Below are 15288 nucleotides of genomic sequence, written 5' to 3' on the forward strand. Positions count from 1 at the left end.
TGGGCAGAGGACCTGAATAAACATTTTTCCAAAGAAGACATCCAAATGACCAACAGCCCTATGAGAAGTACTCAACATCACTCATCATCAGGGAAATATAAATCAAAATCACAGTGAAAGTTACCTCACACCTGTTAGAATGGCTATTATCAAAAAGACAAGAGATTACAACTGTTCATGAGGCTATGGAGAAAAGGGAACCTTCACACACTGTTGGTAAGGAGGTTTCTCAAAAGATTAAAAGCAGAAATACCATATGATCCAGAAATCTCTCTTCTGGGTTTATATCTAAAGGAAATGGAGTCAGGATCCCAAAGAGATATCTGTGCTCCCTTGTTCATTGCAGCATTACTCACAATGGCCAAGATATGGAAACACTTTAAATGTCCATCAGTGGATGAGTGGAGAAAGAAATTGTGATATATGTATATTTACATTGGATATTATTAATACTTAAGAAGGGGGAAATCCTGCCATTTTTGATAACATAGATGAACTTAGAAGACATTACACTAAGTGAAATAAGCCAAACATAGAATAGCAAATACTATGAAGTCTTACTTATATGTGAAATCTAAAAGCAGTGGAACTCTGAGAAATAGTAGAATGATGGTTGTCATGGGCTGAGGGTAAGGGAAGTGGGATGATGTTGGTCTTAGGCTACAAACTTCCAGTTATAAGATGAATAAGTTTTAGAGAGATAATGTAAAGCATAGAAATACTAATAATGTATACTTGAAATTTGCTAAGAGATTAGATCTTAGGTGTTTTCATCAAACACATGCACACAAAAGGTAAGTATGTGAGATGGTGGATATGTTAACTAGGTTGATCATGGTGATCACTTCACAATGTATACATATATCAAAACAAATTTTATATTTCTATGTACATTTTCTATTTGTCAAATCTACCCAAATAAAGCTGAAAAAAATCTGAAAAATAGAGCTTAAAATTTATACACCAAAAAATTGTATAATTTAGACAAATAAGACCCAAGGACCAAGTGAGCTCTACTTCTTTTAGAACACTCCCTTTGATAACCTATATTTGGTTAGCTATCTCTGCTGTATTCTTTGATAACTCCTTGTGCCTTTCCTATCATAATACTCCCTCAGTTTATTATAATTGCTCATTTACTGCCTGTCCTCACTACTAGTTCATTTTTCACTTGAGAATAATAATTTTTCCTCCTTCACTGCTATATCCTTATGACTAGCTCAATGACTGGCATAATGTAAATACTTAAAAATATTCACTGAAACCCAAATTATGGTGCATTCTACAAAATGCCTCGCCCATGTTCTTCAAAACAGTTAGTGATAAGAAATTCAAAGGAAAGCAATAAATTATTTCAGATTAAAGGTGGCTAAAGAGATACATGAGGCTGTACCAGTAAATGAAAGGCAATTAAAGGAGTAATCTTTATATTATGAATAAAGAATGTAGATTAGATTATAGTACTAAAGCCACATTAAATTTCCTGAATTAGAAATTAAGCTGAGATAATGTCAGAGAATGCACTTAAAAAAAAGATGAACACTGTAGTAGCAAAAAGACATGCTATCTACAGATTATTCTCAAACAGTTCTGAAAACAAATATAATATTACATACACAGATACTATATATATATATATATATGTAATGTTAGAATGATAAATGATAAAATGTGGCAAAATATTAACAGTGAATGTGGGTGAAGGGTACACGTGAATTTTCCATAAGTTTCAGATTATATAAAAGTAAAGTGAAGTGAAAGTGAAAGTCACGCAGTCATGTCTGACTCTTTGTGACCCCATGGACTATACAGTCCATGGAATTCTCCAGGCCAGAATACTGGAGTGGGTAGCCTTTCCCTTCTCCAGGGGATCTTCCTAACCCAGGGGTCGAACCCAGATCTCCCACGTTGCAGGTGAATTCTTTACCAGCTGAGCCACACACAGGAAGCCTCTATACAAGTAAAATGCTTTTTAAAAGGTACTTCTTGAGTGAATGAAGGACAAAAGGCTAACTACAGTTAGAAGGTGCTTATGAAGAAGTTACCACCTGAGATGCTGGTAGAACATTCAGAGAAGTAGGGAAGTTCTGCCCAGCAGGAAAATATCCAAGTCAGTTTACAAGGCACATGAGACGAGAGGAAGTGGAGGACAATAAAGACAACTTTGAATTTGGCCCATCTATTTGCAGAGGCAGCCGAATGCAAGAATAGAAACCAGAATTAAAGTGCTCAGTGAGGCAGTTGAAAGCTAGACAGATGATTAGCATTCTCACAGGTAAATCTCTTTCGGTTACTAGAAAGACTACAATTTAGGACCCACCTGATTTAAATGCTGATTTTCTTGCACACAGAAAGGAATTCTATAAACTCTCTCACCTTGTCAATCTTTAATGTTAATTTTTTAAGGTTGTAAATAAGAGTCTAAGGTCTCCATTTTTACATAATATGTAAGTTGGATTCATGCTTATTTCCTGAAAATGGCAACAACTGAAAATCACCATAGGCCTTTGTTCTAAGTTTAACTATGTGAAGATTGTTGGTTTTTGTAGAAAAATACTAAAAATATAACAAGTTTCTGGTTAAGGTCTTTGCTTAGACGTATAAATACTAAATATTCAACTACACATATAGAGTTTTCTATTGGAGTATTATTTAGGTAGAATTTCGTTTTAACAAATGCCATTACAAAGTGTAATTCTTTCTAAGAGTCTAAAATGACCTACTTTTGGTATGCATGGCTCCATTGTTTAGCTGCTTTTTCATAGGATTGCTATTTATAACTACTTCTCTCAACCCTGGGGAGACTTAGTAGGATTAACGACTTCTGATTCACTTTGTATTTGAAGATCTTTTTTTTTTTTTTCTCCATCTTTGCTCAGCTAGTGGAATCCATGTTGAATTCTCACCTCCAAGGGGTAAGCTGTTTTTAGCAAAGCCCAGTAGCTGGCTTATGACTCCTTAGAAATAGCATTGATTCCAGTCTTCCTTTGTGCTTGTTTCTTCCAGAATGATAGATCCGTGTAGATGTGCTCAATTATCATGCTTAGGTACTGTTAAGCATGTAATAGTTTTAGTTTTATTCACTTAAGTTATAAGTATCTGTGCTCATATAAGAAAAATAAGCATAATTAGCATTCTACTGGTTTAGTATGACAAATATAGACCACTAAACCCAGAATAAAGAATTTAAACAATGGAATACAACTGGAGGTCAAATGAGGATGAAGATTAGAGGAGAAAGAGAGTACCATCTGCTACCAGATTGGGGGCAGAAAAAGGAATTTGTAGATGGATGTTTTGGAAGTGGGTAGTATGAGTAATGATTAGATCCAAAGTGTTCTCTCATCTGTGGGTAGCTCAGATGAAGGTCACTGTATTTGAGAATTTATAGAATTATGAAACTAAGTTGTCAAGTCAAAGAAATTGTGATAGCAAATAGAGTACACTCAAAAGAAAACCAAATGAAAAGAAGAAATATTTGTTCCTCCCATTGCATGCATGTGTCCTGTTTTTTAGCATGAAGATCTTTCAGTCACTGTTTGTATACTATCTTAACAAAAAAACAATGTTAAATGAATGTCTTTTTCAAATCCTTCCCTTTATTTTTGGAAAGAAAATTTTTAAAAAATTCCTATTCTGCTCTACTGTGAAACCTCTGTTTAATTAGTATATTCAGTTCAGTTCAGTCGCTCAGTAGTGTCCAACTCTTTGCGACTCCATGGACTGCAGCACACCAGGCTTCCCTGTCCATCACCAACTCCCGGAGCCTACTCAAACTCATGTCCATTGTGTCAGTGATGCCATCCAACCATCTAATCCTCTGTCATCGTCTTCTCCTCCCGCCTTCAATCGTTCCTATTAGCATTTCATAAATCCCATATATATAATATATATTCACACATTATTATTATTGTACAGTTTCTTTTTTGAAATGGACATTTGTCTATGTTGACCAGAAAGTGGGATAAAGCTATAATTTTCTTTTGAAATATTTTAGAAAGGCATAGTTTTATTGCAGTCGTGAATCTCCTTGGATTTTTAAGGAGGCTGCTTCAAAGGATGTCATTAATAATCTTCTCAGGTGCTTACAAAGTATGTGTCTGTCAGCAGAATTAGAGAATCACCCAACTAGAGAACAGGTTTCACAATACCCTGAGACCTATTTTGTTCATTAGAGAGGAAAATGGCTTGTTTTAAGTCTAAATTGACATGCTTGCTAATTTCATCAGTAAAAGCTGTTCATTGTGGTCAGGTTTAATTTAGAGCCTGGTAAGGTTCAGATTAGAGTTGATCAAGTTACTTCTACAACAGACTTCTTAAATGAACTTTGTAATCCTAAAAGAAGGGAAAAATCATAGCCATCCTTGGGGTTATGTATCCAGAATTTAAACACAAAGAATGGCCTGATTGTTTGAGGATGGGTTAATATGAAATCAAAGGAAAATGACAATAAAGATCATCTTTGCTATATAAAAATTTCCAAGTGTCAAAAAACACAAATTTTTACTTAAATTGCATAAATTATGCCTAATGTATTCATTTACTACTATGTCCATAAGACCTGAAATAGTGCCTAGCAATTGATATTTATAAAATGAAAGAATGAGTCAGTAAATAAGTGAATGTATGTAGTTTGCTAGCTCTGTGCATTTAGAGGGGAAGATTTGAATTTATGGTTTCTGGGTAAGCCTATTTTTCAAAAATCTATTATTGAATATATTATACATTTAAGAGTTAGGAATTCCAAAGTAACTTTTCAGCTTGCTGTGTCACAGATGACCAGAGTGTAACAGTCTGACCCTGGAAAACATCTTTCGTAAAATCTGTCTGTGACTATATGGTTCCTACTTTAGAATTTGTTCAGGACTCTCCAACTGACTTATGCCACTTACTTCACTAGCTGTCTTTGGCAATTTGTTCCATATTTCAAACACACTTTTGTGTAAAGAAACCATAAAAGTTAGAAACCTGAAAATTGGATTTTTCTTCTGAGTAATCGCAGCTTACAAATGTGGAAAATTTGTTAAAAGTTAACCCCTTCAATTTTTCAATACAGAGAGGGAAAAATGCTCAAAATAGATGGGCAATGTTTGGGTAAGTTCTTCCCATTATTTTGATAGCACTAAAAGCAATTGAGCTCAAATCACAGGCCTATTTCCTACCTCTTCACAAGAGAAACACTATAGAATGATCAAAACTTGGCCTTTCTAAATACAAAAGTCTTTAGAAAATCAGTACCAGTCAAAGGGCATAGTAGATAACTAATGTCCATGAACTTTACCATCTACCACATTTCACCTCTTGACTTTCATTGGCCTCATGTGGTAGTAGAAAGAGCATAAGATTTAAAACCATGAAGACTTCTGGCTTAGTTTTTTAGTGTGGTTATTAGGAGAATAAAAATGAGGAAACGTGTGTAAAACATCTGTCACATAGCAGTTTTAAAGTAATGCAAACCAATAAAATGTATTCAGTTTTAGGACAAAGGAGATAACTTACTTTTTCCCAAACTTCTTTGAAAATATCACTGGGGTTTTGGCCCTTCGCATAGAGAGAATAGATGACAGAGGCAATAAATGGACACTTGGGGGAAGGAGAACATTGCTACCTATAAAGTATATATTGTATGGTCAGGCTACTCAAGATGGCTGTCCTCTTGCTCTCTATACGTCCCTGATTGACCAGGGCCTGCTTCACTTCTACCCTCTGCACATGACTGACTTCCTATGTGCAGTACCTGGCGCAGGCCCTGAATGGTGATCGTGTTTATCAAAGAGGCAGTGAGGTGCGTACCCTCTACTGGTTTCCCTGATAACTAATGATCCCATCTGATATCATTTCTCCTGTAACTAGCCATCCCTCCTCCCCTCCCTCAATGAAGATTACCCCCACTTGCTACCCACCCTCTGCTATACATGGTGGGGTGTCACCCCAGGACCGTGCTTCAGACGTGTAAGCTCCCCCATCCATTAGACCACTGATGTCTCTGTCGCTGACTCTGGGCTCTTTTTTTCAGTCATGAAGTTGAGCAAGTGCAGGCTTTGTGGGTCTGTGGGGTGCAGCCCAATATATATATACATATATATATATATATATATACATATATATATATATATATGTATATATGCTGCTAAGTCGCTTCAGTCGTGTCCGACTCTGTGCAACTCCATAGACGGTAGCCCACCAGGCTCCCCCGTCCCTGGGATTCTACAGGCAAGAACACTGGAATGGGTTGCCATTTCTTTCTCCAATGCATGGAAGTGAAAAGTGAAAGTGAAGTTGCTCAGTTGTGTCCAACTCTTACCGACCCCATGGACTGCAGTCTACCAGGCTCCTCCCATCCATGGGATTTTCCAGGCAAGAGTACTGGAGTGGGGTGTCATTGCATATATATATATATATATATATATATATATATATATATATATACACACACACACACACATATATATATATATATATATTCCTCTATACTGAGTTCTGATATATATGAGGAACTGATATATATGGAGGAACTGATATATATATATATATATATATATATATATATATATATATACTGATATATATGGAGGAACTCAGTTGGAATGTTATCTTTCATATATATATAGATGAAAGTGAAAGTCACTCAGTCGTTTCTGACTCTTTGAGACCCTATGAACTATACAGTCCATGGAATTCTCCAGGCCAGAATAATGGAATGGGTAGCCTTTCCCTTCTCCAGGGAATCTTCCCAGCCCAGGGATTGAACCTAGGTCTCCTGCATTGCAGGTGGATTCTTTACCAGCTGGGCCACGAGAGAAGCCCATATATATATGGCTTCATTCTCTATGGTACTTTTTTAAAAGCAGTATTAAATTCAGTTTTAATACAAAATACAAATACTAACTTCTAGTCTGATGCTTTCTAAGCTTGCCTGATCATGAGCATTAGAAAATTTGTTAAAAATGTTGATTTGCAGCCCTCCTCATCCCATCTAATTCATTCACTCTAAAGTGAGGCAAACGAATCAGTTGAATCTTACTAGAGTCAATTTTGGGAAAAGATTAATTTAGCTCATCTACATCATCTTCTTATTTTATAGGTGAGAAATTTTAAGCACAAAGAAATTAAATAAGCTCTCTCTCTTAAAACACTTCTCTTTCTTTTCTGTTTCTAAAATATACACCTCAATTTTGACACTGCACAACATGAGATTACAAGTATAAATAGCCATCAGTGTCTTAAATACATTTTTATAATTCAGAATTACATTGGTTACTCGTGGCACTCATATTGGTGTATGTAAACCCAGGAACACTGAAATGACTCCATCTAAGCTCTTAACTAGTGAAGCAAACCCATAATCAAGATTTTCACTTGAAATATTTTTGGTATCGAGAAATGAAACACATGTCTTATTAAATTGCTCTCTGTAAAGCCTAACACATTAGAGATTTATATCTAATAACATCTTGTTTTATTTCTAAAAGTGCCTTGGTTGGTTTTTGAAAATTACCCATAAAAGGAATGAGCAGTGTTGGAGGAACTCAGTATTGTTCCATTTGTTCCTTCAGGCAACACTGCAGGACTTGGACCAGAGGCGCCCCCAGTTGGAAGAACTCATTACTGCTGCCCAGAATTTGAAAAACAAGACCAGCAATCAAGAGGCCAGGACCATCATTACTGATCGAAGTAAGTCTTTCTTTTAACAGGCATGTGAAACTTAGGGACAGATGTATGAAAAGCTTCTATGATGACTTAAGTTCATACACCTCCGTTACGTTTATAAAAATATTGCGACTATTGTAACTAAGGTTTTTCAGTCCATAATGTTATCTTTCAATAACCAAATGTAATTCCAGGAAATAGATAAAAGATAAAATTTGTCAATCCAGATTTATGTCGTTGCAAAGCATGGAGTGGCAAGCATGGGTGTGGCAGAACATCCCCTCCTCCTCAGTTGTCATGTGTCTGGGCTGGCATCCATGGAGATGCCATTCTCTCCCCATATCCTTGATTGTTGGTTCAAGCAGGCGGTTTCTTCCAGGACCGTTTTTTTCTTTCCTGTCTGCAGTGGCACTTTCAGATCTGGACATCTCTCTGTGGCTCTGTTGCCCTCATTGTGTAATATCAGAGATCTTTGTACCATTCTTCATGCCACATTGCGGGGGAGGTAGTGGGAACTTTGAAAGTTTCTTTAAGATCTACCTGACTAGACATTGCACATACTCTCTTTACACAGGATGCTTCAGAGTGACTGTGCATGGGGTCAGAAAGAGGGCTAGAGAGGAGATAAGAGTAAAGGAAATGGTTCTCCATCATATTTTTCTCAAAGGCTCTTCTTAGAGAAAAGGCCAAGGTCACAACAGCTAGTAAAGTCTCTTGGATCTCCCTGGGTTTCCACCCTTCCTTCCCCCTGTCTTGCCTCCAGTGATACATACTGATACTAAATTTTCTTCCCCTGCAATATCCCCTTATGTCCCTCCCCACATCCGGAGGAGTGTTTTCTAGTTCAGGAGGAGGGAAAAACCTTTGTTTAATCATTCTTTTTTGCCTTCCAAAGCTTTTGTCTTACACCAGGCCTAGCCTTTTGAAACTTAAAAACCAAGAGTCTATGTCTTCATAATATACATTCTGTTGTGTCAACACTTCCCTAAGGAAGTAGAAAGCAGGGTGTCTGGCTGCCTGTATGTTCGGGGAGGGGAAAGAGTAATGAGAATCGAAAGTTCTGGTTAATATTTTGAAAGAAACATTTAACATTCAGAAAATATTACTCATGCTTGCATTTATTAGGTAAATAGTGTTAATAGCTATTATTTTGTTGAATACCTCCCAGGTATCAGGCAGTATATGAGGTGTGTCTGTGTATGTATAACATCTTTACAAAATCCTGTTGGCTAAATTTCATAATCCCCATTTTATAGATGAGGAAACGGTTTCAGAGAATGATTAATCAAATTGTTCGCGCTAACAAAACAAGCAAAGAGCAGATCTTAGAATTTGCAAATGTCTCTTTCTGGCTTAGAAGTGTGTTCCTTTTAAAATGTTTACCACTTCTCATCTTGTTTTGGTTAATGACCTTAATCACTAGGACTAGGACTAAAGACTATTTCAATATGCAATTATGGATGTTTAGATTCACTTCCTGAAGACATTTCCTCTTTGAGTTGTAGTGAATATTAATTAAAATAGACTCTTCTTGATTTTGAAATTTTAACCCTTTATTGTTGATCAAACAATGTATTTGGATATATGCTGATGTATTATTAGGTGCCAGTAGCCACTACAACAGGCTCCCCAGGTGGCTCAGCAGTAAAGAATGCGCCTGCCAAGCAGGTGATGGGGGTTCTATCCCTGGGTCAGAAAGATCACCTGGAGAAGGAAATGACAACTCACTCCAGTATTCTTGCCTGGGAAATCCTGTGGATAGAGGAGCCTGGTAGGCTACCGTCCATGGGGTTGCAAAGAGTAGGACATGACTTAGGGATTAACCAGCAGCAGCAGCCACTACAGCAAGTAAAGTAAATCTTAGTAGTTTAGAACAGTAGAAGTTGACTTTTTATTCTGGTATATTCCACAGTAAGCAGCCCATAATAAAGTCATTCAGGGACCCAAGCCCCTTCTAACATAGAACATCAAAGTGTTATGCGTTTGATCGGGCAGGTGAGGAACCATTATTGACCACTGGAATTTGCTATGAGCCATGCCTGGAAGTCATATACATTACTTTCTTCATAATCTGTTGGCTGGAACTTGTCACATGGCCACATCTAACTGCAAGGGAAACTGGAAAATATTATCCAATGTTGAGTCCGGGAAAAAGAGCAATTAATTTGGTAAGAAACTAGTCAGTCTCTTTCACAGCTAGTTTGAATAGGAAGAATGCACTGAAGTTCTATAATTATGTGTAATATATAGGATGTCATTTCTATAACCAGCCATACAAGAGCAAAATTGCCTTGTAATGACCAACATAGATAGCTGTCCAACTGACAGGGTGTTCCTCCCTTATACTGGAACCACAAGGCTTCCCTCACCAGGCTGAGACACACAGGCCCAAAAGAGTGAATCTTAGTGAATGAGTTATGAGACTGAGATCCCCACTACACAGTTAAGTACTCTGTTTCTTGCCTGAGAAATATGGAAATTTGGCTAAGATGTTTATGAAAATCTGAAAACACTATATAGAAAGTCATTTGTTATTTTCCTAATGAAAAATAACTTCATTTTTCTCCCTAAAAGGAAAATGACACTAATCTATTTTACAGTATCCATTTGACTTTGTCTAAACAGTTTCCATTTTCCCTTGCAATCTTTTTTAGATCTTGTATTGACGCTTTTTCATGATGTAGATTAACATTGAGTGACTGGAGGGCAGGTTTGTGTATCTCTGCTAATATCTAGTGATTTGAATAGTTCTGCTTTTCTAAGTTTTTGTCTTTTAGAAATGAATACCTTTATGAATATTTTCAACATAGTGGAAAGATTCCAACCCAATGGTCCAATAAAGCATTTTCTTAAAAGCAAGTGCCTGTTGAGACTTGCCATGTTGCTTATTAAGAGCCTAAACCAGAATCTTAGTTCTAAATATGCCTGGAGCCTCTATTGCTGGTACCAGGATAATTCTGACAAGATATGTTTATCTAAACAATGTCATTTGCAGCCCTGCTATACTTCAGTTTATCTCTCCATTTGAAATCAATAAAATGGGATGGAAATTCAATACTCATAAAGTTTCAGTCGTGTTCAAAATAGAATTTTTCTTGGTAAAAATTTGGTTTTCAGGGAACGCGTTGAAATAAAATACTTGCTCATAAAAGTGTATTTTCTTATTTGAATATTTCACTATTCCCTTTTTATTACCCTGAAGCTTCTAGAAATACTTAAAAAGGAATCAGCTAAGTAAAGAAAAATATTCAATAAGTATATAATACTATATTGAAACATGCGACCCTCCTTGGTAAATCCCAGTTCATAACTTTGAACAGTTGGGGAAATCTATACATAGTTACTACATTCTGTCAGGAGAAAAGTCCAGTAAAAATTCTTCTCTCCCGGTAATACCCATGCAAAAATCTCAAGTAATTGGGTCTGCATAATACTGGCCATACTTCACTCTATAAAACTGTTTCCATGGTATCTGTTGTTTTCAGGTGATTATATTGATGGAAATCATGTTGTAATAATCAAGGTGAAAGTGTAAATTTCATTCTAAGAGCAGTCAGGTGAAAAATTCCCCTCACTCTGTCTGATGTTCAAACTGCTCATTTTCCATGACTCCTTTGGTTGCTGAATGTGTCAACCATTCCTGGTCATTTTCTTCTGCAGAAGCGCTAGGTCAGGAGACCAAAAACAGATAAGAAGGATCTAAAATTGCTCCCTTGGAGGTTTCTGAATTATGCTAAACTCGTGTTCATATCTTTTACTACTGCAAATCTTAGTACCATAGTACCTCTCATAACAATGAGGAAGATATGGGAAAAAAAAAACTGCTCTTTTACTGTTCTGTTTATTCTTCAAATAATATTGATGAACATGGTTCATCTGACATTTGTATTTGAGAACTTTGCTTTTATACTTCTCCCTCCATAACCCCCACCATTGCCATTTTAAAGATCTATGGCAGCAGTCCCCAACCTATGTGGTACCAGGGACCAGTCTCGTGGAAGACAGTTTTTCCACGGACATTGCTGGGTGGGATGGTTTCAGGATGATTCAAGTGCATTACATTTATTGTACTCTCTATTTCTATTATTATTATCTCAGCTCCACCTCAGATCATCAGACATTAGGTTCTGGAGGTTAGGGATCTGTGATCTATGGCAATAGAACATCCAGGTATTAAGGGCAAGCTGCCTGGACTGGCGACTTACTACCTTTGTGACCCTTAACAAACAACTAATCTCAGTAAACTATCTGATCTGTTTTCTCCTCTATAAAATAAGATTACTTCTGTCTACTTCAAGGTTAGGAGAATTAAATGAGGTATTACATGAAGAGCAGTTCAGTTCAGTTCAGTCACTCCGTTGTGTCCAACTCTTTGCGATGCCATGAATCGCAGCACGCCAGGCCTCCCTGTCCATCACCAACTCCCAGAGTTTACTCAGACTCATGTCCATTGAGTCGGTGATGCCATCCAGCCATCTCATCCTCGTCCCCTTCTCCTCCTGCCCCCAATCCCTCCCAGCATCAGGGTCTTTTCCAATGAGTCAACTCTTCACATGAGGTGGCCAAAGTATTGGAGTTTCAGCTTCAGTATTACTCCTTCAAATGAACACCCAGGACTGATCTGCTTTAGGATGGACTGGTTGGATCTCCTTGCAGTCCAAGGGACTCTCAAGAGTCTTCTCCAACACCACAGTTCAGAGGCATCAATTTTTCGGCACTCAGCTTTCTTCACAGTCCAACTCTCACATCCATACATGACCACTGGAGAAATCTTAGCTTTGACCAGACGGACCTTTGCTGGCAAAGTAATGTCTCTGCTTTTTAATATGCTATCTAGGTTGGTCATAACTTTCCTTCCAAGGAGTAAGCGTCTTTTAATTTCATGGCTGCAGTCACCATCTGTAGTGATTTTGGAGCCCCAAAAAATAAAGTCTGCCACTGTTTCCACTGTCTCCCCATCTATTTCCCATGAGGTGATGGGACCAGATGCCATGATCTTAGTTTTCTGAATATTGAGCTTTAAGCCAACATTTTCACTCTCCTCTCCCACTTTCATCAAGAGGCTTTTTAGTTCTTCTTCACTTTCTGCCGTAAGGGTGGTGTCATCTGATCTGAGGTTATTGATATGAAGAGCACTTACATCCTAAATATAGTAAGAGCTCAGTGAATGCTATCTCTTGTTTTAATTATAATCTGATCCAGTTGTTTGAATGCTTAGGGGAAAACATTTAAAGTATTTAATAAGCTCTTGCTCAGACAGTAAAGAGTCTGCCTGCAACACGGAGACCCAGGTACCATCTCTGTATCAAGATCACCTGGAGAAGGAAATAGCAATCCACTCCAGTATTCTTGCCTGGAAAATCCCATGGGTGGAGGAGTCTGCAGGCTACAGTCCATGGGGCTGCAGAGTCAGACACTGAGCCCCTTCACTTTCTTTAGTAACTGTCTGATTTTTTCACTACCTTTCTGTTTAGAAAATGGAGAAAGAGTTTTAGAAGATCAAAAGAAAGTTGCTTTGGAAAAGATGGAATAATATATATAAATAGAATTAAACAAATATTTGAGAAAACCTTTATGTGAGTGATAATACAAAAAGCAAGGTAATTTATGTAAGCTATTTCAATATTTACTCTAACCTTAGGAGGTGGGTTTTATTATAGAGATAGAAAACTGAAGCTCAGAGAGCTTTAGTAACATGCCTACGGTCCTAGTAAGATGTCATGTGAGGGACTAGGATTTAAACTGATGCCTCTATAATTCTGAAACCTAAGGCACATCAAATAGTAAAGGCTTGCTAGTCAAAAAATACAAAGAAATATTTACTTGAGAACTTAAAATATTAGGAGTAACCTCAGTTTTCTATAATCTGTATATAGTGTTTTACTTCTCCCATTTATATTGTTCTCTTCTATGCATTTGCATGTCTAATTATAGGATTGTCACTTACACATCTTGGAAATGTACACAGTACTAGTTGTTCAATGTTGACCAAGTAGTTTCACTTCTCTAAGCCATGGTTCTGTCATCTGTCATGTGGGGTTAATAATAATACTTAAGCTAGTAGGGTGATTATAAAGATAAAATTATGTGATGTTTCTCAAGTGAAGAGCTGGCACATACTAGATGCTTATTAAATGGTAGATATGATCAAGATGAGATGAATTTGATGCAGAAAAACTGGAGCTGGGAGAATATGTAGGGGAAATCATAAGTGAAAGTGAAAGTTGCTCAGACCTGTCCCACTCTTTGCAACCCCATGGAATTCTCCAGGCCAGAATATGGAGTGAGTAGTTTTTCCCTTCTCCAGAGGATCTTCCCAATCCAGGGATCAAACCCAGGGTTCCCACATTGTGGGCTGATGGATTCTTTACCAGCTGAGCCACAAGGGAAGCACAAGGATCCTGGAGTGGGAAGCCTATCCCTTCTCTTGAACATCCTCCTGACCCAGGAATCAAACTGGGGTCTCCTGCATTGCAGGCGGATTCTTTACCAGCTGAGCTATCAGGGAAGCCCTAGGAACTTCAAAACAAAATACCAAGTCTTAAGTGAGAGTTGTTTCTTTTAAATTGTTTTTCCAGCTAAGACTTTTGCAAAGTGGTCCAGATTGACTTTGTATAAATTTTAAGAGAATGAATTTGTATCACATTACTTAAAGAGCTGGTGTATAGGGCTATAGAGAGAAGAATGCTCTACTGTACAAGAATAAAAATACATTCACAGGATTTTTGAATTAAGTGACAATTTTATAGCAACTTTGTCAACCCATCATTCATTGCTGCAGTCAAATGTAAGAAATCCTTCGTGGTGAAATAAAAAGACTTTGTTATTCTCCACATTTTTATGAAATCTCTATTGCTAATGAAATGCCAGCCAATATCTTCCTCTCAGGTATTGTCTAATAGAGAGTTGCTTATTTTAGAAGAAGTGGATTCAAGCATATCAATTTCCTTCTTTTGACATCCAGCATTTGCTGTCAACTGTTATAACTATTACAAACAGCTCTCAAAATTCACACCCACCGGGATGCCACTGGCAACCAAGGAATTCAGTTCAGTAAATATTTGAATGCTTACTCTGTGTTAGTTAACATCAAAGATGATGGAGGGGATACAGGAAAGAATGATTCAGCCTTTGTCTTAAAAGAGCTCACAATCTAATATGGGTATTTGGACAAGTGTATCTGGACAAGGCAATCTAGGGTAAGGACTTCAGTAGAGAAATATTACGAGATGCAGAGATCGCACAAGAGAAAGGGAGATTGGATCTGAACAAGAGAGGGTCTTGGAATGCTCCCCGGAAGTTAAATTTTGTCTAAAAAAAATCTACATTTGATTAAGATTTTGAAAAGTAGGAAGAAGCTGGAGAGGGAAGAATATTTCAGGAAAGAATGATAGGAGAATACATAATTAGACTTACTTGGTTAGCTATGGTATGATGAATGAATTTATAGGAGTATGTGTGTATGTGTGTGAGCACATAGGTTGTGGAGGATAAGGCAGTAGACAAAGTCCGTGAGAGCAGTTAGGAGCCACGGAAAGCCTGAGCTAGAACAGGGGCAGTGGGGTGAAAAGAAAGAACTGAATTAAGATATCCAGTCGACCTAGCATTAACAGAATTAGGACATGGATTGGATGTGTG

The 15288-nt window shown here is 37.3% G+C and overlaps 1 protein-coding gene across 1 annotated transcript in view; it reads left to right on the forward strand.

The window, feature by feature from the left end:
- The window catches only part of DMD (dystrophin), a 2165569-nt gene that overhangs the window by 1511341 nt on the left and 638940 nt on the right, over positions 1-15288 (forward strand). The window contains exon 51 of the mRNA XM_061137756.1: positions 7557-7674. Within this exon, the coding sequence (XP_060993739.1) occupies positions 7557-7674 (118 nt within the window). The remainder of the gene's footprint in view (positions 1-7556; positions 7675-15288) is intronic.

This window comes from Dama dama, chromosome X (genome assembly GCF_033118175.1).
Source record: "Dama dama isolate Ldn47 chromosome X, ASM3311817v1, whole genome shotgun sequence".
NCBI classification, from domain to species: domain Eukaryota; kingdom Metazoa; phylum Chordata; class Mammalia; order Artiodactyla; family Cervidae; genus Dama; species Dama dama.